The sequence below is a fragment of the Dermacentor variabilis genome, chromosome 9 (genome assembly GCF_050947875.1).
Source record: "Dermacentor variabilis isolate Ectoservices chromosome 9, ASM5094787v1, whole genome shotgun sequence".
NCBI classification, from domain to species: Eukaryota; Metazoa; Arthropoda; class Arachnida; order Ixodida; family Ixodidae; genus Dermacentor; species Dermacentor variabilis.
Window position 1 is genome coordinate 89905170 of NC_134576.1, and position 23841 is coordinate 89929010.

The 23841-nt window shown below is 46.8% G+C and overlaps 1 protein-coding gene across 1 annotated transcript in view; it reads left to right on the forward strand.

The window, feature by feature from the left end:
• The window catches only part of LOC142557111 (phospholipid-transporting ATPase ABCA3-like), a 103850-nt gene that overhangs the window by 55312 nt on the left and 24697 nt on the right, over positions 1-23841 (forward strand). The window contains exons 15-20 of the mRNA XM_075668725.1: positions 6302-6561; positions 14724-14923; positions 16038-16344; positions 18826-18979; positions 22075-22200; positions 23046-23306. Of these exons, the coding sequence (XP_075524840.1) occupies positions 6302-6561; positions 14724-14923; positions 16038-16344; positions 18826-18979; positions 22075-22200; positions 23046-23306 (1308 nt within the window). The remainder of the gene's footprint in view (positions 1-6301; positions 6562-14723; positions 14924-16037; positions 16345-18825; positions 18980-22074; positions 22201-23045; positions 23307-23841) is intronic.

Below are 23841 nucleotides of genomic sequence, written 5' to 3' on the forward strand. Positions count from 1 at the left end.
ACTGTTTATTCAATGGTAACAAAGTAGAAAAGAAAGATGGGAATACAAAAAAAATTCATTGCGGAGCCGCTTGAATAAGGCCGCTAAAATCCTAAGTGGGATTTCGCTCACGCCGACGTCACATGGTACGTACAGAGTCCCATCGGTGACTGGCCGCTGCTCCCTCTCTCTTAGGCGACGTTGAAAGTGCTTGCATAATAATAATAATAATAATAATAATAATAATAATAATAATAATAATAATAATAATAATAATAATAATAATAATAATAATAATAATAATAATAATAATAATAATAATATAATCTTTATTACAAATAATCAAATTGTACATATAATTTTGCTAGGTCTGCCGAAGCCTTCTGTGGGCTTGTATGTTAGAAACCTGGCAGTCAGGGCAATGCATTATGTACCTTATTACAGACAAACTAAACGTCAAATTAAAAAAAAATTAGAAAGAACGTTTCACAGGTTTTTTCAAATAAACATGATCAGTAAACAACACCTAATGTTCAAATGAAAACACGTAGCACTCAATAACCATTGCAATTGAGTAAACAAGGCACAATAAGTAAACAAAGTTACAACCTATCTAGAACAAGAAAAGAAAAAAAAAATGTGAAAAACACCGGAAAAGTCTGACATTCATTTTGGTAAAGATCACACTACAACAAAGAGACCTTGTACATGTGTGAACTATTCTATCATTGCCTTGAGGACCTTTTTTAATCCCGACAAAGTTGTCTGATCCAGTACAGCACTGGGAAGGTTATTAAACAGGTGGGGGATGTAGTACCTTCTTTGTCCTTTTCCATAACGAGTTCTTGTCCGAGGAACTACATATCTGGGATGACTACGCAAAGCAACACTTTTATGGACAGGTTCTCGGAAAGCATTGCTCCAGAAATAACGCATCACAATTGTTGAACGAAACAGAGACTCGAAATCGGGCATTTCTAAATCTCGAAATAGGTTATCTGTGGTTTGATTGTACGCAACACTTTTTAGTATGCTTTTTAATAGGTTGTCAATTTTATGTTTCCAAAATCTGCTGCAATTAAAAAAACAGTGAATGCCGTACCTTATATGCGAGTAGCCTAAAGCATGCACTATCACTTTTTTAATCGTGGTAGGTGCATAACTCCTTATACGGTAAAGGACACACGCAACATTACGTAATCGCGCACAAATTCGAGCCATTTGAATATTCCATGATAAGTCACTCTCAAAGCATACTCCGAGGTACTTGACACTATCCGCATATTGTACTGGGGCACAAACACAGTCTAAGCAATCGGAACCGTGAAGGAAAACATGTTGATTTGTTACAAGAGGCTTTAACGGATTTCTAAAACATACTAATTGAGTTTTCTTAGCACTGACTTTTATACGGTTTTTTTTAAACCAGTTCATCACATTTTTTATGTCGCTTTGAAGTAAAGCGACAGCTGCTTCGTACTGCATGTGTTTCGATACAAGCAACGTATCATCTGCATACTGGAAAATCGTACATGTAGTTGTTACCTGTGCCAAGTCACAAACGTACAAATTAAAAAGAAACGGAGACAGAACGGAACCCTGTGGAACCCCTGCGTTAAGAAACCGCAAAGAACTCTTTTGGTCGCCAATACATACGATCTGGGATCGATTTAATAGGTAGTTTTGTATAAATGCATGGAAATGCCCCCGAAAACCGTAATTATGTAGTTTAGCACATAGAATGCTGTGGCTTACCGAATCAAAAGCCTTTGATATATCTAAAGAAAGCCCACAGGCTACCTGGTTAAGTTCAAATGTTTGATATAGAAGATCCGATAGTTCTTCAAAAAGCGCATGCGTGCTTCTACCAGACACGAAGCCATACTGGGAAGGTGATAAGATGGTATGTTTTAAAACGAACCCTTCAATCGCTTCAAGCACGTGTCTTTCCAGCAGTTGCGCTAAGAAAGGAAGAACAGAGATGGGGCGATAGTTCTCTGGCTTCGAAGCATCTCCGCCTTTAAATATCGGTATCACACGTGCTCTCTTTAGTGCATCTGGTATTATGCAAGTATCAAGGATTCTATTAAAGATAAAAAGAAGCGGATCAGCCAGAACTCTGACGTTGCGACATATGTCTTCTGCTGTTATGCCATCAAGTCCTACAGCACGGCTTTTTCTAGATCGATGCAACAATCGATACAAATCTTCTTTATTTATTGGTGGAAGAAATGCCGAATCTAGTATTGAACTAAGACCACCATTGAGACCAACAGGATCATTTGGTCCATCATTATAAGCGCAAATCGAAGAAACGAAATCATTAAAGCTGTCCGCCAGATTTTGATTGATAGATCCAAAATTTCTTGTTAACGGGTCCAAATACGAACCTGGATAAGAGCCTCTAAGCTCATTTACTACGGACCACATTTTAGCGGGTTTATGACGCGAGGAAAAAAATTTATTACGATAGTAGTTCCTCTTAGAACAGCGTATCATTGCTGTAACTTTGTTCCGGGCTTCTCGATAGAGACATTTTAGTGTTTCGTCATCAGGGTGCTGTCGACACCGCTTCCACAAGTTTTCCTTTTCTTCAGTAGCTTTTATTATCCGACTGCTCAGCCAGTATAGGTGTGGTCTTCGTTTTCGAACCAAGACTGTTTTTCTACATGCCTTCTTTAAATCGGAAATCACCGCTATAAAATTATTATATACACTGTTCGGACAGCTATTTGTTAGCATTGCGTTCCAGTCATAGAGGGAAACTAGTCGGTCGAAATTAAAGCAATCAAATATTTCAATATATTGGGATTCTTTACTTTGGGATTGCTGGGAACTTGGGAATGAGAGCTGGCATCCTATAAAATAGTGGTCTGCCAGCTTTTTCGTCACTCGGACGGAACTGATGTTTGAAAAATCTATTGAACGGACCATTACGTGGTCAATACAGGAAGTCACCACACGAGACAAAAGAAGCTCCTCTCGTGTAGCCTCGTTAATAGCCGACTCAATACCATAGTCAGCTAGGATGTTCAAGTAATTGGTAACCATGGCTTTCTCCGAGTTTAAGATGTCTATGTTAATGTCTCCAACGAGACAAACGTTCGAATTAGGAGGTAGACAACCGAGATTTTGCTTTAGTTCATTCAAAAATTTTTGCACATGTTCGGAGGGGGGACGATAAATCGCAGCTAACAACAAAGCCGCATTAGAATTTTCCAAGCGGAAGGCGAGGCATTCCGCCCCCGTAAAAGTAAACGTCGTAGTTGTAGTTACCCATTTAGACTTGATGAATACTGCTATACCACCACCTCTCCTGGCCGTTCTCGTAAAAAAGTATTCTTGGTAATTCGGTAGATGAAACTGCGACAACATGTCATCTTGAACATTTATCTCGGAGAGTACAAATGCACCCACTAAGGGCATGACGTCAGCAACGCCGACAAGAAACTGATCCCAGTATTTTCTTATGCTTCTTATGTTTATGTGAACGACTGAAAAAGAAGGCTTGCCACAATTTTCGAAAATAGATCCCAATGAAGCGAAGTCCGGGAGAGAAGTATAGTTTATCGCCATGAGTTTAAAGCATCTTATCGATGTCTGTGACCGAGGCAATCCTGATGACAGGGCCTCCGTCTTCCTTTCGTGCAAAGATCTTTGCATTCCTTACCCAGACAAACTTATAGCCGTTTTCTTTGCCTTTAGACCGAGTTTTCCAAAAAAGTTCCTTAGTAGCTTGGGTGAGGTTTTCATTGAGGTACATAGCCGTTACCTTTTTTGTGTGTGCCAAGGCACGAAGTTTGCCGCGAGCAGCAAGCCAAGTGTCCCGCAAGAATGGGGACGAGAATCTAATGAGCACGATAGGCGTTTTATCTTTTCTGGCAGGTAAGCGGTGGATCGCAACTATGTCACGGGGTTCAAAATCTATTATTTCTAGCTTCTGTGCGAGATCCGCGACAGCAGTTCGCAAGTTTTCTCCGGATGAAAACGGAAGCCCGTGTAGCTCAAGGTTCGATAGTCTGTTATACTGCTCACAGCCATTAATATCCGCTCGCAACTGAACAATCTCAGTGGATTGGGAATTCACCGTTTCTGTCAGTGACATAACTTGAGTTTCTAGGCTTTTAAAGGCCGAATCAGACTTTTTTGTCTGTGTCGCAACAGTCTCATATGCCGAAGACAGAAACTGTACAGAATTTCGCAGCTCAACTACAGTCTCTTTCACTGACAGCACTTCATCTATTTTTGGTTTGAGAGCTAGGAGCTCCTCGAGCTTTTCTCGGAGAGGCAAAAGAACAACCATCATGTCCTTAATACCCCTTAGTTCTTCTCTGAAAGCGTTTAATTCCTTTGCGAAAGAGCCAGGATCATCAGCCACTGCAGTTACTTGAGGATTAGCGGCTTTCAATAAGCTGTTATCGCTTGCAGGTGTTCTGCATTGCTCACATTTCCAGGCCTCTCTTTTTGCCACGCCCATTCCGGCAAACGTATTTTCAGCCACACCCGAACAGCTTTTGCCAAGGTGATAACCTAGTTCGCAATCCAAGCATGTTAGGAATCTGCCATCAACTGGCAGCTTCTCCGAGCACGATTGACATTTGGTTCGGTCAGGCATGGTCACATACACGCACAAAAAAAATTGAGAAGGCTGAATATACTGTTTGCAAAATACCTATCACATCAGCACAATGTTCAACACAATAAAGCACAACGTACTTATAGCACCAGCACAAGGTTCAACATAACTAGACAGCAGTCGGCAGCACTGGCAAACAACTATGCTCTTAAAATTAATGGCCGACCTGCCAAGACAAACGTGGCGATGAGTATGCGGTGACAGCTTCGCCACCGACTGCGGAGCACTGTTGATTCGGGAGCGCCTTTTATGGTCCGATGAGAGATCCAGGCGCCACGGTTCGGTGCGACGTGGAAGCTGGCAGCGGCCACTTTGGACAGCAGCTTAGCGGGCTATCAGAAACGTCGTCCAAACTTTCCAGCTGAATGCTCGGGTCATGCCTGGGACGAAGAATGGCGCAGCCGCAGAAGCTTGTTCCAGGTTAGTTCACAGCGACCAAAGCAGCACCTGCCAAGACAAACGTGGCGATGAGTATGCGGTCACAGCTTCGCCACCGACTAATAATAATAATAATAATAATAATAATAATAATAATAATAATAATAATAATAATAATAATAATAATAATAATAATCAGCCTGGTTACGCCCACTGCAGGGCAAAGGCCTCTCCCATACTTCTCCAACTACCCCGGTCATGTACTAATTGTGGCCATGTCCCTGCAAACTTCTTAATCTCATCCGCCCACCTAACTTTCTGCCGCCTTCTGCTACGCTTGCCTTCCCTTGGAATCCATTCCGCAACTCTTAATGACAATCGGTTATCTTCCCTCCTCATTACGTGTCCTGCCCATGCCCCATTTCATTTTTTTTAAATTTCAAATAAGATATCATTAACTCGCGTTTGTTCCCTTACCAAATGTGCTCTTTTCTTATCCCTTAACGTTACACTTACCATTCTTCTTTCCACAGCTCGTTGCGTCGTCCTCAATTTAAGTAGGACCGTTTTCGTAAGCCTCCAGGTTTCTGCCCCGTACGCGAGCACTGGTAAGACACAGCTGTTATAAACTTTTCTCTTGAGGGATAATGGCAACCTGCTGTTCATGATCTGAGAATGCCTACCAAACGCACCCCAGCCCATTCTTATTCTTCTGATTATTTCAATCTCATGATCGGGATCCGCAGTCACTACCTGTCCTAAGTAGATGTATTCCCTTACCACTTCCAGTGCCTCACTACCTATCGTAAACTGCTGTTCTCTTCCGAATGCGCTCCCAGAATGCCTGCGTCGCATTAGGACCGAATGTTGGTGAATGGGAAGGACAAAGCTCAACAGCAGATGAGCAGAAAATGCGACCGGAAGTTCAACAACAGATTAGCAGGAAGCATAACGCAAAGTTCTGCAGGAGATCAACGGAAGGTCCAACTAGGCTTTCGCCTTCACATCATTAGAAAGTGCTAAGCATCGCCCGTAATTTTTCGATCATCCTTTTTGCACTGGTTGCTTCACACTAATCGCGAAAGCAGATACTGCTATTTGCACTGGGAAGCTTCACGGCAATCGTAACACTCTGCAGCCACCTTTATTCTAAATATAGTAGAATCCTCATTAGCTGTGTAGCTGATTGACCGAAGAACCAAGTTCCCTCTAGTCGGAAGTTCTAAGGTCCGCACATAGCCTTTCAGATCGTGCAGCCTAGTCTCGGAGGGATTGATCAGCATCTCCTTCCTTTTCTTTTTGACACAGTGCCCATGGTGAGGACGTTGGCGAGCCCGAAGGCCGGCGAGCCTTCGCTATTGGGCTGCGTCTGGGCCGTGGTCTTGAAGCGGGCTACGTACGTGTGGCGCCAGAAGAAGGTGCCACTCTTCAGCTGGATGCTTCCGCCGCTACTCCTGTCGCTGCTCTTCTTCCTCGAGTACGTGAGCCTGCGCAGCAGCGGACTCAACGTCGAGCACGTCGGCGACACTGTCAGCTACACATTCCCCGAAGTGATAGGACAGGCGCAGGTGAGCGGCGTGCATAGAGTTAGTGTACTAACTCTAGAGGAAAATATGGGTGAAAGAAAGTGGCAACCCTGAAGGCGCCGCCATGTTGCTACGACTCATTTTTGCAACGGTAAAAAATATTCACGATATTAAGCAAAAAACAACCATTTACACTTAGCCCGTACGTGCAAATAACATGTAAAGTTCATTCCATATATGTCTCAGGAAGATCGGTTGGTTGCTAAGTCGGTCCACCGGATGAAACCTTTCTAGCCTCTTACGGCGCTCTACCTTCTAATAGAAAAAAAAAACATCACTGTCTTTTCCGGGGGAGCAGGAGGGGCCATAGTAGAGGCCCGGCCTGCTCTCCTGGCGCAGTATCTTCGCTCTTGGCAGACTTTTCGTATGGTGCTGTTCGCGGATTTTCAGGATCATTTTTGAGTGGTCTCGTTTGAGTTAAAGAAACGCACATGGCATTAGCAACCGCGGTTGAACGCCACTGTCTGATGTCTCGATGTGAGGATTATTGACTTTGAGTCTCGCCCAGGTTAGGTTAGGATAGCTTAGGTTTAGGTTACATTACGTTCATCATCATCATCATCATCATCATCATCATCATAATCATCATCATCATCATCATCATCATCATCATCATCATAATCATCGTCATCATCATCATCATCATCATCATCATCATCATCATCATCATCATCATCATCATCATCATCATCACCATCATCATCATCATCACCATCATCATCATCATCATCATCATCAGCCTAGTTACGCCCACTGCAGGGCAAAGGCCTCTCCCATACTTCTCCAACTACCGCGGTCATGTACTAATTGTGGCCATGTTGTCCCTGCAAACGTCCTAATGTCATCCGCCCACCTAACTTTCTGCCGCCCCCTGCTACGCTTCCCTTGGAATCCAGTCCGTAACCCTTAATGACCATCGGTTATCTTCCCTCCTCATTACATGTCCGGCCCATGCCCATTTCTTTTTCTTGATTTCAACTAAGATGTCATTTACCCGCGTTTGTTCCCTCACCCAATCTGCTCTTTTCTTATCCCTTAACGTTACACACATCATTCTTTTTTCCATAGCTCGTTGCGGCGTCCTCAATTTCAGCTGACCCCTTTTCGTAAGCCACCAGGTTTCTGCCCCATATGTGAGTACTGGTAACACACAGCTGTTATACACTTTCCTTTTCAGGGATAGTGGCAACCTGCTTGCTGTTCATGATTTGAGAATGCCTGCCAAACGCACCCCAGCCCATTCTTATGCTTGTGGTTATTTCAGTCTCATGATCCGGATCCGTGGTCACTACCTGTCCTAAGTAGATGTATTCCCTTACCACTTCCAGTGCCTCGCTACCTATCGTAAACTGCTGTTCTCGTCCGAGACTGTTAAACATTACCTTAGTTTTCTGCAGATTAATTTTCAGACCCACCCTTCTGCTTTGCCTCTCCAGGTCAGTAAGCATGCATTGCAATTGGTCTCCTGAGTTACTAAGCAAGGCAATATCATCAGCGAATCGCAAGTTGCTAAGGTATTCTCCATCAACTTTTATCCCCAATTCTTCCCACTCCAGGTCTCTGAATACCTCCTGTAAACATGCTGTGAATAGCATTGGAGAGATCGTATCTCCCTGTCTGACGTCTTTCTTTATTGGGGTTTTGTTGCTTTCTTTGTGGAGGACTACGGTGTCTGTGGAGCTGCTATAGATATGTTCCAGTATTTTTACATATGGCTCATCTACACCCTGATTCCGTAATGCCTCCATGACTGATGAGGTTTCGAGTGAATCAAACGCTTTCTCGTAATCAATGAAAGCTATATATAAGGGTTGGTTATATTCTGCACATTTCTCTATCACTTGATTGATTGTGTGAATATGGTCTATTGTTGAGCAGCCTTTACGGAATCCTGTCTGGTCCTTTGGTTGACAGAAGTCTAAGGTCTTCCTGATTCTATTTGCGATTACCTTTGTAAATACTTTGTAGGCAACGGACAGTAAGCTGATCGGTCTATAATTTTTCAAGTCTTTGGCGTCCCCTTTCTTATGGATTAGGATTATGTTAGCATTCTTCCAAGATTCCGGTACGTTCGAGGTCATGAGGCATTGTGTATATAGGGCGGCCAATCTTTCTAGGACAGTGTTCCCACCATCCTTCAACAAATCTGCTGTTACCTGATCCTCCCCAGCTGCCTTCCCCCTTTGCATAGCTCCTAAGGCTTTCTTTACTTCTGGCGTTACCTGTGGGATTTCGAATTCCTCTAGGCTATTCTCTCTTCCACTATTCTCATTGGTGCCACTGGTACTGTATAAATCTCTATAGAACTCCTCAGCCACTTGAACTATCTCATCCATATTAGTAACGATATTGCCGGCTTTGTCTCTTAACGCACACATCTGATTCTTGCCTATTCCTAGTTTCTTCTTCACTGCTTTTAGGCTTCGTCCGTTCCTGAGAGCCTGTTCAATTCCATCCATATTATAGTTCTTTATGTACGCTTTCTTACGCTTGTTGATTAACTTAGGAAGTTCTGCCAGTTCTGTTCTAGCTGTAGGGTTAGAGGCTTTCATACATTGGCGTTTCTTGATCAGATCTTTCGTCTGCTGCGATTGCTTACTGGTTTCCTGTCTAACGGCGTTACCACCGACTTCTATTTCGCACTCCTTAATGATGCCCATAAGATTGTCGTTCATTGCTTCAACACTAAGGTCCTCTTCCTGAGTTAAAGCCGAATACCTGTTCTGTAGCTTGATCCGGAATTAATCTAGTTTCCCTCCTACCGCTAACTCATTGAGTGGCTTCTTATGTACCAGTTTCTTCCGTTCCCTCCTCAAGTCAAGGCTAATTCGAGTTCTTACCATCCTATGGTCACTTCAGCGCACCTTGCCGAGCACGTCTACATCTTGTATGATGCCAGGGTTCGCGCAGAGTATGAAGTCGATTTCACTTCTAGTCTCACCATTCGGGCTCCTCCACGTCCACTTTCGGCTAACCCGCTTGCGGAAAAACGTATTCATTATCCGCATATTATTCTGTTCTGCAAACTCTACTAATAACTCTCCTCTGCTATTCCTAGAGCCTATGCCATATTCCCCCACTGACTTGTCTCCAGCCTGCTTCTTGCCTACCCTGGCATTGAAGTCGCCCATCAGTATAGTGTATGTGGTTTTGACTTTACCCATTGCCGATTCCACGTCTTCATAAAAGCTTTCGACTTCCTGGTCATCATGACTGGATGTAGGGGCGTAGACTTGTACTACTTCCAATTTGTACCTCTTATTAAGTTTCACAACAAGACCTGCCACCCACTCGTTAATGCTATAGAATTCCTGTATGTTACCAGCTATTTCCTTATTAATCAGGAATCCGACTCCTAGTTCTCGTCTCTCCGCTAAGCCCCGGTAGCACAGTACGTGCCCACTTTTTAGCACTGTATATGTTTCTTTTATCCTCCTAACCTCACTGAGCCCTATTATATCCCATTTACTACCCTCTAATTCCTCCAATAACACTGCTAGACTCGCCTCACTAGATAACGTTCTAACGTTAAACGTTGCCAGGTTCAGATTCCAATGGCGGCCTGTCCTCACGTTACGTTAGCGTAAAAGGCGGTAGGGTGGCGTGGCGTATTCTCGCAGTGGTTGCGCCGTGAGGATTATTGTTTTCGTCTCGGCCACGTTTGCTTAGGTTAACGTTAGGTTAGGTTAACGTTAAGTTATTGTTAGATTAGGTTAGCGTATATATTTGTATATATATATATATATATATATATATAAGAGGCGTTAGGGTAGCGCGACGTATTCTCATAGCGGTTGCAGGGGCGTCGAACTTCACCGGCGGCCTTTCAGCCATTTGTGTTCAAATGTGGTTGCTAAGGCGGTCTGACGTCCACGTTTTCAATATATGTGACCCAGCCTCTACTACGGTCCCTACTGCTCCCACGGAAACATCTGTGATGCGTAACGGGTTCACTGAACACAGTAGTTCCGAGGGTAACGTCTCTTCGTAACCGAGGAGGCAGGTGACGCAGAGCAGGAGCAGCTGGTTGCCCGAACGGCTCACACTCGTGCCAAGCACTGGCGATCCGGCTGGCCCACTGGTTGCACAGCAGGCATGGAAGAGACGATCTGGCTGGCCTTGTTCTTGTGCTCTTCTTCTTCATTACAATTACCCCTGGTGCAAAAGCGGAGCCATCCTGGCGACTTACGACGTGGAGGCGAGCGGGTCATAGAATTGTTTCAGGCGGCGCACGTGAACAACATCCCGTCCACGGCGGCGCTTGTCGGATGTCGATGTAAGCGGCTCTATGGCATAGTTGACCGGAGAGGTCCGTTCGAAGATGCGGTATGGTCCATCATACTGCGAGAGAAGTTTTGTCGAAAGTCCAAGCGTGGTAGAACGCACGGACAACAAGACAAGGGTGCCGGGAGCGAAGTTCGGATTCGTAGCGTCGCCATCACGATTGGATTTTTGTCGTTGTTGGTCAGCGGAGGTGAACTTTCGGGCTAATGGACGGCATTCCTCGGCGTATCGGGCGACGGCTGAAACGGGAGCACATTCTGACGCGTCTGGTGTATAAGGCAAAACCGTATCGATGGTATGGGAAGGATCGCGACCCCAGAGAAGAAAGTATGGCGAAAATCCTGTGGTACTTTGTGTAGCCGTATTATATGCGTACATGACAAATGGGAGGATGATGTCCCAGTTTGTATGCTCCGATGAAACGTACATGGCGAGCATATCACCAAGGGAGGGTGCGATTGAAACGCCCTGCAAGTCCGTTAGTTTGAGGATGGTAAGCCGTGGTGGTCCGGTGAACTATGCGGCATTGAGCAAGCAGAGCTTCTACCACCTGCGACAGAAACACACGGCCTCTATCACACAGCAGCTCCCGAGGTGGGCCATGACGAAGAATGAAACGATGGAGCAGAAAGGATGCAACGTCAGTGGCGGTCGCTGCAGGTAGAGCAGCGGTTTCGGCATAGCGTGTAAGGTGATCAACTGCGACAATAATCCATCGTTTTCCAGCGGGTGTTAGTGGTAGCGGCCCCTACAGGTCAATTCCCACACGGTCGAAGGCACGAGCAGGGCACGGAAGCGGGTGTAATAATCCGTGGGCCGGATGAGGCGGAGATTTGCGGCGTTGGCATTGCAGGCACGAGCGGACAAACTTTTGGACAAAAGTAAACATTCCTCGCCAGTAGTAACGTTTCCGCAGGGGCTCAGACGTCTTCAAAACGCCTGCGTGTGCACATTGTGGGTCAGTATGGAAAGACGCGCACATGTCGGAACGCAAAGTCCTAGGGATAACCAGGAGCCACTTGCGACCATCGGGCTGGTAGTTCCGTCGATACAAGAGTTTATCCCGGACAGCAAAATGGACAGCCTGGCGACGCAGGGAGCGAGAGATGGGAGATGCAGGCGAGCCAGAAAGGAGATCCAAAAGAGAGGCCACCCAAGGATCCTTGCGCTGTTCTGATGCGAAGGTCTCGATGTCGACCGAGGACACCGCCTTAATGGTGGAGAGGGAGGAGAGGGAGAGCGGGACAGAGCGTCAGCGTCAGTGTGCTTGCGACCTGAGCGGTATATGACGTGTATGTCGTATTCTTGAATCCGCAGAGCCCTACGGGCAAGGCGTCCAGACGGGTCTTTTGAAGAGGATAACCAACAAAGGGCGTGATGGTCAGTAACCACATTGAAAGGCCTGCCGTATAAATAGGGGCGAAACTTCCCGAGTGCCCAAACGATGGCCAGGCATTCTTTTTCTGTGACGCTGTAATTGCGTTCCACGTTGGTCAGGGCACGACTGGCGTAAGCAACGACGTACTCGGAGTAGCCAGACTTGCGCTGCGCAAGGCAGCGCCAAGGCCAATACCACTGGCATCGGTTTGCACTTCAGTTGGGGCGGTGGGGTCGTAGTGTCGCAGTATAGGCGGAGAGGTCAGGAGACGGCGTAAGGTCACGAACGCGGTGTTGCATGCAGGAGACCAGGAGGATAGGTCGTTGGCGCCACTTAAGAGTTGTGTCAGAGGTGATATTATCGAGGCAAAATTGCGAACAAAGCGTCGGAAGTAAGAACAGAGGCTGATGAAGTCGCGGAGTTCTTTGAGTGTCTTAGGCTTCAGAAATTCTGCCACGGCGCGAAGTTTTGATGGGTCGGGGCAAATGCCGTCTTGTGATACGACGTGACCTAGAATCATGAGCTTTCGCGCGGCGAACTGGCACTTTTTCAGGTTCAGTTGCAGGCCTGCGTTGGTCAAGGACGTCAACACTTGCCTAAGGCGAAGAAGATGCGTGCTGAAATCAGGGGCGAACGCAACGATGTTGTCGAGATAGCACAAACACGTGCTCCATTTTAGGCCGCGCAAGCTATTGTCCGTCATTCGTTCAAAAGTAGCAAGCGCATTGCATAGGCCCAAATGGCATCACATTAAATTCGTATAAACCATCTGGCGTAATGAATGCAGTTTCAGGGCGATTAACTGCTGACATCGGGACCTGCCAGTAGCCCGAGCGTAAATCCAACGAAGAGAAGAATTTAGCGCCTTGCAAGCTGTCCAGAACGTCGTCAATGCGCGGTAGAGGGTAGACGTCTTTGCGCGTTATCTTATTTAGACGGTGATAATCAACGCAGAACCGAATGGAACCATCTTTTTTTGTGACGAGAACCACCGTTGAGGCCCACGCGCTATTGGAAGGTCGAATGATGCCGCGCTGAAGCAAGTCGTCCACGTGCTCACTGATCACCTGACGCTCCTTGGCGGATACGCTATCACAATCAATGCTTTGCTTTTCGGGCGAAACTACGATTTTGTAAATTCAAGAATGAGTCCATCTCAACATCCTATAAGCCTTTGTTTGTACCCATTTGTAACAAACATGACTCGCTCTGGTTGCTTAGTGGCTATGGTGTTGGGCTGCTAAGCACGAGGCCAAGGGATCGAATCTACGCCTCGGCGGCCACATTTCGATGGGGGCGAAATGCGAAGTCATCCGTGTACTTAGGTTTGGGTGGGAGTTAAATAACCCCAGGTGGCCCAAATTTCCGGAGTACGGCGTGCCTCATAATCAGATCGCAGTTTTGGCACGTAAAACCCCACAATTTAATTTAGTAACAAACATGAATGCAACCCAGTTCCAGTCCTTGCGTTTGTAGATGTTAGCTTAAAGGTTATGAAGAAAGCGCGAGTAGCTTTATTGCTAGATAGCTGCATCATGGTTGCCTGAAATTCGATTTAGGCATGCTGTCTAAATCTCCAGTGTAGCCAGAGCACGGGAGGCTTTCGAAGATTGCGCATGTTAGCAGTGCTGATCAATATACTCCACTAACACTACCTTATGCGGTTATGCGATCCCCCATAGAGCGTAGCGGCCGAATTGACTGTAGCGGGCCGATTAAAACCTGAACCGAACTTCCGATTTTGGGCACCCGCGTGTCGAGCCCGAACTGGTACGCGTTGTGTTGATGAGGAATCAATTTTTTATTTAGTAAAATAAATATGACTGAGAGCGACTTATACAAGGCTTCATCGAATCTGTTCTCTGTGCAATGTGCAATTTTATAAAGCAGATGCAACGCGCCTTGTGAAATAAGGAAATGCCTTTTTGGTCCACATGAATACTCGTACCGGGCTTTCTTTTTCTACGCATATTCGGAGCGTCTATTGCTCTTGTGAAACTTAAACCAACTGATGGATTTCCGCCGTACCGATTTGCCGCGTCAGTACTGTACAAGGTCAATGTCATTGGTGGGCGACTCACCATGTAACTTGGCCAACCTCACTGATTGGTCAGGATTGACGACGTGCCTGATACATGCAAGGTGGCCTTATTCGCGCCCGCAAGGTAGCTGATGCAGCGGGAATTGCCGCTTTCCGCGTTACTACTGAGCATGTTTAGCGTTCGCAGAAGAGCTGGGTCCAATGAAAGCTACCACTTCTATCTCTGTAATCTATCTTTCCGCCCTTTCTCCTCATACAATCCTTCTCCACACTGCTGGCCGGTGTTAGTGCCAGCCGCAAGCTTGGCAGTGACGATGTGGTCAACATGCTTCCTTCCTTCCAATCAATCAATCAATCAATCAATCAATCAATCAATCAATCAATCAATCAATCAATCAATCAATCAATCAATCAATCAATCAATCAATCAATGGCATGCAGGGATTTTTCGTGGTGGACAAGGACGAGCAATTCAGCGAGCAGTGGTTGCACCCGCTGGTTATGAATCCGGAGCAATTCTACATCGAGGATTTGGACCCGGAGACGGACATCACGGCGTCTCTGCTCACTGTGGCGAAGGAGACGCTGCGGAAATACGTGTTCAATATACACTTCGGCGTGCAGATGACCGAGAAGGCAGGGTTAGTATCAGTAGGTCGTCACTGGAACTCACCTGCCGTATATTTAGAATGGCAGTGCTGAAGCGTATTGAATGGGATAATGATATGCAAAAGTGTGCTTGTAAATACAAAACGAAAATACTTGACAGCAAAGGAAGACGATTCTGAAAGGGAATGACACACTTTGGCTTACAACGTGGAACAACCACTTGACGCTTGACGTTTGCATGTTTGCGCTTGTGCGTGCATGTGCTTGCCAGGTAGTGGAGGGCAGGGAAGCGTTGTTTAGAAAAGCTGGGTTCTGCGAAAGGCCTGTCCGGCAGCATGCAGGACAAGACTACGGAAAAGGCGACATGTGACGTTTCGTACCGGGCGGTTACCTCATGATTAGCATTTAGCCAAGTAACTCAGTCTATAAATGCCGGATTGCTTCGTGCGAATATGGGGACTGGTCTCACAAGGCGGACAAACTGCCCTCAATGCAATATACCTCGTGTCATTGTGAGGCCGCAAAGGCCTAGTGTCCTGTGTTCAGTGCTCTCATGAGTCAGACAGCTATTTGGTTATGCTACATTAAAAAGCACCTGTAAGAGACCCGGGTTTCCATGGTACTGTCATATGACCGAGATCGCAAACATGCTTCAAAACCTCTGTGCAGATTCCTCTGCAGCTATAGTTGGGATCACAGGTTGTGCTTTATGATCGGCGTAGCCGACAGCTATAACACTCTGTTATAACTCCGAAAATAGGCAAGGAACGTGTTTATTTATTGAAAACAAATGTAGGCGCACTGTGAAGAGTAAGTTTTGCTGATGCCCTAAAGTGTTCCTCAGCGTAACTAAGAATGGCGTTCTCAAAGCCCGAGTTTGTACAGACCTGCTCCAGTCGTGTTACCTCGTAGTCGGCACAACACCGGTGCAAAATGTCAACGGAAAAATATGCCGTGAAGCATGGATCGATGGGGCTGTTCCCGAGTTTGATATATTCAATCCCCGGTTCAATACGAGGGAGTCATTTCACGTTAGCATCAGCCAATGAGTTCCGAATGTTCGTTATAAAGAATAGTTCGCTCTATCCGGGTTTATCGTATTCGGGTTTTGACGGTATGCGCTTCCGCCGTCGACGCTGTTCGCAGGAACGTGCTCTGGTACAACGGCCAGATACAGCACGCGGCACCGCTGGTGCTGAGACTGTACAACACGGCCCGGCTCCGCAACGTCACAAAGATGGCCACGGCCGAGTTCAGGTTCGGCGTGACGTCGCGCGGCTCGGAAGACGTGCACGTGACGGAGGGCGGCCGTCACGTGTACGACACCGCCAGTGGTGGCAGCGAGTACCGCACGGTGCTGCCGAACGTCTTGCGTTCCATCTTCTTCCCGCTCGTGTCCAGCCTCATGTGCACCAACTTTGTGATCTTCCCGACATCCGAGAGGGTGCTTGGGGTGCGTGTGCACCACCTTCCTTCACTGTTTCGCTACCCTTCAGCAAATGCACGCCCGAGTTTGCCCGCACGGGAGCTGAGATTCTAGTGCGGGGTCTAGCGTGAGAACTGTGCACAGTGTAGGGCAACCGGAAAACGCGAGACGAAAATAAGCCAGCGACACGGCGCCACCGTCAACACGGGGCTTTAGTACACGTGGTCATTGTATCGTTGTGCAAGAAAAAACAAAAATAAACGAAGCGTGACTAGCAGACTTATGTAGAAAAGTCATGTGTGACTGGACACCATTAAGAAAACGCAAATACCTTGTTTTCCTTTCTGTTTTGTGTTTTCTTAAAGGGACACTAAAGGTTACCAGAAAGTCAAGTTAAAGTGGTAGAGCAACGTTCTAGAACGTCTAAGGCGTCAATATAATCGCGAACAGAGCTTTAGTAAACGAGAAATTGAGGTAAATGCATGACACGATTTGAGACACCCCAGCGACATTCCGGTACTAGCCCGATGACGAAAGCACCCCTCATAATTTGTGTTACTAATACATGACTACTCGTATTAAAAATATAATTTCATTCGATTATAAGATGGCAGAAAATGCTACTTGTCTACGTCTATTCGATTCTAAGAAAAGATAACATTTTGACGTTACCCTTCAGTAGTATGGGTGGTCGAAAGGTTGTTTTCGCTCGACTCTGCGCCGCGCACGCTTTGGAGTTTCAGTAGTTTCGTTATCGCGTCGTGCTGTGCGGGTTCTGCTCGCTCGCGAAACTTTCATTTCGAACAAGCAGTGAGAATGCCACTTCCTTGTGATGTCGTGGGTTTCCTCTTTGCTTTCCCGCTCCGGAGAGCCGGTGTCGAGGCCGCCATCGTAGTACGCAACGACGCCGGCAGCGCGAGCCCTCAGCAGCAGGTCGCGCTCGTCAGTGCTCAAATCGCTGAAGTTGAGCCCAGCATCGCGAGCCAATCTGTCGTTGTCAGGGTCCATTGCGACGAGCGTCGAAGTTTGCGTCATAGAATGAAGTACCAGCTTATGGTCGCGCGTTTCTCCTTCCGCTAGCCACCATACTCCCGCTTTCGCTCTGCTGTCGGCTCTGTCTTGGCTCTGTTTCTGGCCGCACGTCTGCGTTTTGTGCAGAAAAGCCGTAGCGCCGTTTGCGGACGCCGTTCTACTCACCGATGGCGCAACGTTACTATGAAACCATGATGTCAGTACTGTTCGATCGGAGGGCGGGCGATTTGAACTGCGCTAGAGGTACGCGGACGCTTGAGAACGCATTTTCTCTTAAAATAAGTCTCTCCTTGGAACGAAACAAGCGTTTAGAGGTTTCTGGGATAGTATTTCAACAGTCTACATTCACTTAATCTTAATAGTAACCTTTAGTGTCCCTTCAAGGAGGTAGACTGGGCAGCCCACGAAGTTACCAATTATGTCAATGCTTACGTTTTCAATAGTCCGTTAATTAAGCATTCTGGGCCAGCAGTTAAGTGTTACTGAGCTAAGCATTGCACCCCCAGCGTGCAGTATGGGTGGATACATGACCTGTCGTACACGACAAGCTTGCACACGTTTTTCAGGGGTTTCTCTTAATCATGCGTCCTTGCCTGTTCCAGGTGCCCTATACTGCGCATAATGCCATAACAACTAGCCCATAGATCTGTCCTACTAAAGAGCAAAAACTCGATTTGAGCAGAAATGCGTGCAAAGGGAGGAATTACTCTTTAGGGCGGCATAGGGTAAGGTGACCTGAGAATATTGTGAAGGAAAGAGAGGTTATGAAGCTTGTAGGCATAAGGATAGAATCTGCTCACAGATGACAAAGACAAAAGGAAATAGAGGGAAGGGGTTTTGTCTTGCAGTTACCATAAAGTAGGCTGATGATGATGATGATTATGATGATGATGATCGTGCATAGAGTTTCATTGTCAGTCAAGGGAGTCGAGTGTGGTTGTCCGTACGGTTGTCATATATGAAGGGAGTAGTAAACCCGGTCTTTCCTGTTAAACTGCCTGGCTGATTATCTGTTGGTGGAGTCACTTCGAATTTGGGGCAGAGCGATAAATTCTCTTCGCTGCACCTCTACCGCTCACCCTAAACGCATAGTGGGTCCAAGAGCGAGCCCCCTAAATTTCTTGCTCCGCAACGGCGCTCCGCAACAACAACCGCAATGGCCGAAGCTTTCGTGACGCCACTTTCCGCCCTTAAGACATTAGTGGAACGTAAGAGAAAACAGCGCACACTAGACGATGAGTATACTAACACAGCCTCTTCATGAGCGCGCCCCTGACTTGTTTCCTGCTTTCCTAAAGCGATACGCGGAAATTGCTTTTCAGTAGCGAAAACCGATGTAGGAGATTCGGCGAGGACTGGCTTAGCAGAATTTTCCTACGCCGAAGAGAATCTCGCTCTTCTAGAGATGCCGGATTATCGATTATGAACGATGTCACACATCAGCCGCCACCTGGACACGGATTGGTCACTTCGCAGGTCAAGCACCTGCATATGATCGCCGGCATGAGTCCACTGCTCTACTGGCTGATAAACTTCGCCTTCGATTTCATGTTCTACATGGGGACCGCCATGATCGTGCTGCTTCCACTGCCGCTCGTTCCCTACACTAAGCTCGACGCCGAAGACTACAGTGAGTTCGCCCTCTCCACATCTTGCGCGACGGTTTGACGTGGCCACAACCGGAGCGCAGCAATGAGACAGCCGCAGTCGGGGCGCTGACGCCATTCATTTAATCCTTTCGGTGTTCTCTGAAAGACGCCTCTTTTGTGCTGCACCAAGTAATGGCGCCAGTGAATAGCGACCTTTAGCTCAGCGCGTTTACGTTTCGCTCCGCTCGTAGTACCCGGCGGAGCTAGGTGGAGCTAGGTGGAGCTAGGGGGAGCGCGAGCGGGGCGTCGAACGAGAAAAGTTTTAGCCCGGCGATCTTTCGCCTGCTCGAGCGGAGTACAGTGCTTCGATCTCCTCCTCGCCTGCCGCCCACCGGCGGTAGAGGAGGGCATCGAATAAGCTTAGAGCGGAGTAGAAGTAATCTTTAGGTTCCCTTTAGGGAGCCAGAGTTGTGCCGCTGCCTTCGGCGCGCCGCTCGCGCCGCCTCCAGCGATTGTAGCGCCGCTATTCGCCGAGTGCCGTCACGTGATCAAAACGGGATCCACTGCGTTGTGGAGAAGCCAACAATTGGCAGCCGCGTCAACGCACTGCAGGAACCGGCCGAGCGATCGCAATTGACAGTGGCACTGTTATTATTTTTGTTGCTTGTTCGTCGGTGCTGGCGGAGAGATATGTGCTCGCAGGTTTTCTTTTCTCAGTTTAACTGCGGAATCAATGCCACACGACGCTCTGACAGCTCTTGCGATATGACGGAATATTAGAAAAGAAGTGATTTTTCTTTTTTTTTTCTAAGCGCTTCGCTGCAGTAGCTGCGCAAGTCGGTGACGTGTGAGAAGCGCCAAGGGTGTACTGTAATCGCTATATTCAACATAGTCGTTCACGAGGGAGGGGGGCGGAGAGCTTAGCATTTTATTTGACTCTTTGCGTATAAATGGGAAAAGGTTCGCAGATGTCACCATGCGCCGGTATGTGTGTTCGTCACACGCTGCATTCTCGTTCATCATCGGATAACAAGGCACGCAAGCGCAAAATTCAGGCGCCTAAACATCAGGTTAGCGATCGACTTATATCTGCAAAAAGGCAAAGAATGAATAGAAAGATATAAAAGAAAGGAAAGCGATAGTGCTGTAGGAATTTCCGCGTGAGCACGACTCTTACGCGTACGTGGAGTGGCTGTCCAGCACGAATTTACAGTCCAAGATGGCGTACTTTGACGCAACCTCGGTTTCCTATAGGGAGCTATACAGTAACTCTAGAGGGGAGTAAGATCCCTAGATAACAAGGAAAGCTTGTTTTATCTAGGGACCCTATAGAGGCGCGCTTTGCTGCGCCACCTGTCAATCACAATTGGAGTTGTCATGAAATAAATATAACGCAAGCTTGATTTTATTATGCTAGAACAACAAAATAAACGTAGATTTCGTGCTTGCAGTAGTATTATGATGTGTTATTAGAGGTGTTTTCGATGTAAGTGACGACGTTACGTTAGAAAAAGAAGTCTGTCACTGTACTCAAGTCAAACCCAAGTTACAGCGCAAGCTGTTATCTGGCGCATGTTATAGCAGACTTCACAAAAACGTGTACCAGCTTAGCGCATGATCTGTATGTGTTATAGTAGACATCACAAAAACATGTGCGCCAGGTTAGCACTAGATTTGTACGTGTTATAGTAGCGTCAGAAAACATATGCGCCAGTTTAGCACATTATTTGTACGTGCTATAGTAGGCGTCACAAAAACATGTGCTCCAGTTTAGCGCATGATCTGTAAGTGTATAGTAGACGTCACAAAAACATGTGCACGAGCTTAGGACGTGATATGTGCGTGTTATAGTAGCCGTCACAAAAACATGTGGGCACGCTTAGCACATTATGTGTACGTATTATTGTACACGTCACAAAAACATGTGCGCCAGCTTAGCACATGATTTGTACGTGTTATAGTAGACGTCACAAAAACATGTGCGCCAGCTTAGCACATTATCTGTACGTGTTATAGTAGGCGTCGCAAAAAAATGTGCGCATGCTTGGCACATTATTTGTACGTGTTATAATAGCCGTCACAAAAACATGTGCGCCAGCTTAGCACATGATCTGTACGTGTTACAGTAGGCGTCACAAAAGCATGTGCGCATGCTTAGCACATTATCTGTACGTATTATTGTACACATCACAAGAACATGTGCGCCAGCTTAGCACACGATCTGTACGTGTTATAGTAGATGTCACAAAAACATGGTGCACCAGCTTTGCCCATGATTCAATTCGCATTGTCGCTACAGCTACCGTTGTTACGCTTCGTTTAATACATCTATCATGTTGCTATCGCATTCGTTGTTTCGCTCTTCAGTGATGCTTAGGTCACCTTAATGACAACTGAGACTTTCTGAATACTTGGTGACTTTAATGTCTTATGTTTTTAAGGGAGGCACGCCGTAGCGTCCTGCAGAGCCTTCAGTAAAAAGACGTCAGCTACAATGCCGCTAGACCACGCTTTCACACGTATTTGCCATGTTCCAAGTTAAACTATAGCTCCGAGTGGCACAATCGGCATGTGTACGGGACAGTTGCATAGCGCATGAAACGTGCCGTATGCTTGTCGTCGACATTCGGTCAAATAAAAATGAAAATAAAAAATAGCTCGCCATCTACACGTACACTTGATATTTCGCTTATCTATGTATTTTTGTTGTTTGCTCAAAAAAATTCTGCACGCAAAGCATTACAAGAATGTAGTCATTCCCATACAAGGAATTCGCAGTGGCAAGTCAGCTTCAAGAACTTTGCCTGAAGGGAAAAAAAGCAATGTTACGTGAACCCATTTGGATTTTCCCGCGCTGACCTACTATAATGGCATGTAGGTGGTGGCTGCAGACAGTGGCGCTCCTTTTTACATTGGGTGTATGGGTATAAAACCACCTGGCCTTCGATATGCTTCCTGACTAAAAGGCGCGCGGATGGCATGTCGTTATGTTTGTGATAGCATACCAGCCTTTGATTCGTTCATTTACTCAGCATTTCTTTGTGCCGATGCGGGAATCACGCGATGTGTTTCAGTCCAACCTATTTTACGTTCCCGCATGATTGGCAACGTAAGTTGTTTCGAAATTCTCTCGCAGAACTGATATTTGTGCTGAACCTGCTTCACGGCTACGCTGCCCTCCCGCTGGTTTACATCAGCTCCTTTTTGTATGGCGACCCTGGCTCGGCGTACTCCACGCTGGTCATTGTCAAGTTCATCATTTGTAAGTAGCCGCGGCGCAACCGACTCTAGAGTCAGTAAAACAGTCACCCATACTGTTTCAACATGCACTGGACACAATGATAGGGGCTGCCAGATTGGAAATGGAATGGTTTCAACAATCAAGGACACAATGACATACATTGGGGCATGAAACGTACGAGACGAAACGTTTGTCTCGGAGAAAGAGAGCACTTAGTTGACGAGACAGCCACGAATGAAAACAGCGAGTCTTTTTGGAACCCCAGCCAGCGCGACAAAAAGGTTGGAAGCTTCACTTCAAGCTAAATGGTGACTATGCACACGGCGTACGACTCGGAAGTCAGGCGCCGCAGTGGCTGTGTCGAGAATCATTCTGTGTCCTGGCGCTGCCGCGCTGGCGAGTTCACGGAAGGCGCTGAGAGCAGAGTATGCTCTTGCAGGTAGTTCCAGCGGAGTGGTTTGGAGAATTTCATCAGTGAGTTTTGTTGCAACCTCCCTCGTGCTTCCCTTTCTCTAGATGACATAATAAATTTAGAAAAAGAAAGCTGCCAGAGAGTGGGTTCATTCAAAACGTGAAGGCACACGTAGTTATTATCGGAGGGTAACTGTTATACAATAAGTGCAAGCCGTACGTTATATGTATCCCTAGTTGAGAGATCGCTCCCTATTTCTGCAGTGGTCGCGCGTACCCTTTTCTACGTTCGCGGTGCCATCTCGCGGACAACTTTGTTAGAAAAGCTGGCGCTTTAAACACTTCCGACCATTATTCTATAGCCTGAACGTGATGTATAGCTTGGCTTTAGTGGCCCTTTACACTTCGTAACTGTGTTTCCCGCTTGTATATCGCACCGTTGCATCTCCCAACAGCGTCGGCGGGTTGCCTGGGCTCGGTGTTCATGGAGCACCACTTCGACGACGCCGCGAGCAGCGATGCGTTCGCCACCATCCTCCACGGGGTGCTGCAGATACTGCGGCTGCTGCCGACGTACTCGTACTCGAGGGGCATGACCAAGATCCTGCAGCTGGCCAGAGAGAACGGCCTCTGTCGAGCGGGAGGCATGCTGTTGGAGAGCCGCTGCCAGACCAAGGGGGCCCACGCCCTGCAGTCACTGCTGCGATGCTGCATGCGTAAGTCTCCGGTGTCACTGTTTACTTTATTGATTTTGTACTAAACCAGACAAAAAACGGGAGATGGGGGGGGGGGCTATCGTATGCGTGGAAAAAAGAGAGGTGTGTAGGCACCGTAACAGATTCACCGGCTGCACTGACGGCACCTCAACTGTTCCCCGCGGCTTCAAGCTTCAAATCCGTCTAGCCATTCTGCCTATTCCCACGACATCGGCGTATCAGCTGCTTATCGCTTATCCTCGTGGCATTGCCTGCCTATGACTTCTCCGTAAGTGTTTATATGCAGCTCCCTTCATCACGCACCTTACATTGAACGCGGCGCGCATGGTCGCAACGCATCGACCATCCACTTCAAGTTTCACGCCCACCTTCTCACGCTGCTGCTTTAACAGCCTCATTTTTCGTATGGGCAGCATCAGACTAGAACGAATTTACCCGCCAAGTTGTATCTATGAATTGTTCAACGGAAATATATATATATATATATATATATATATATATATATATATATATATAATAGAACTTGTTTTATTTC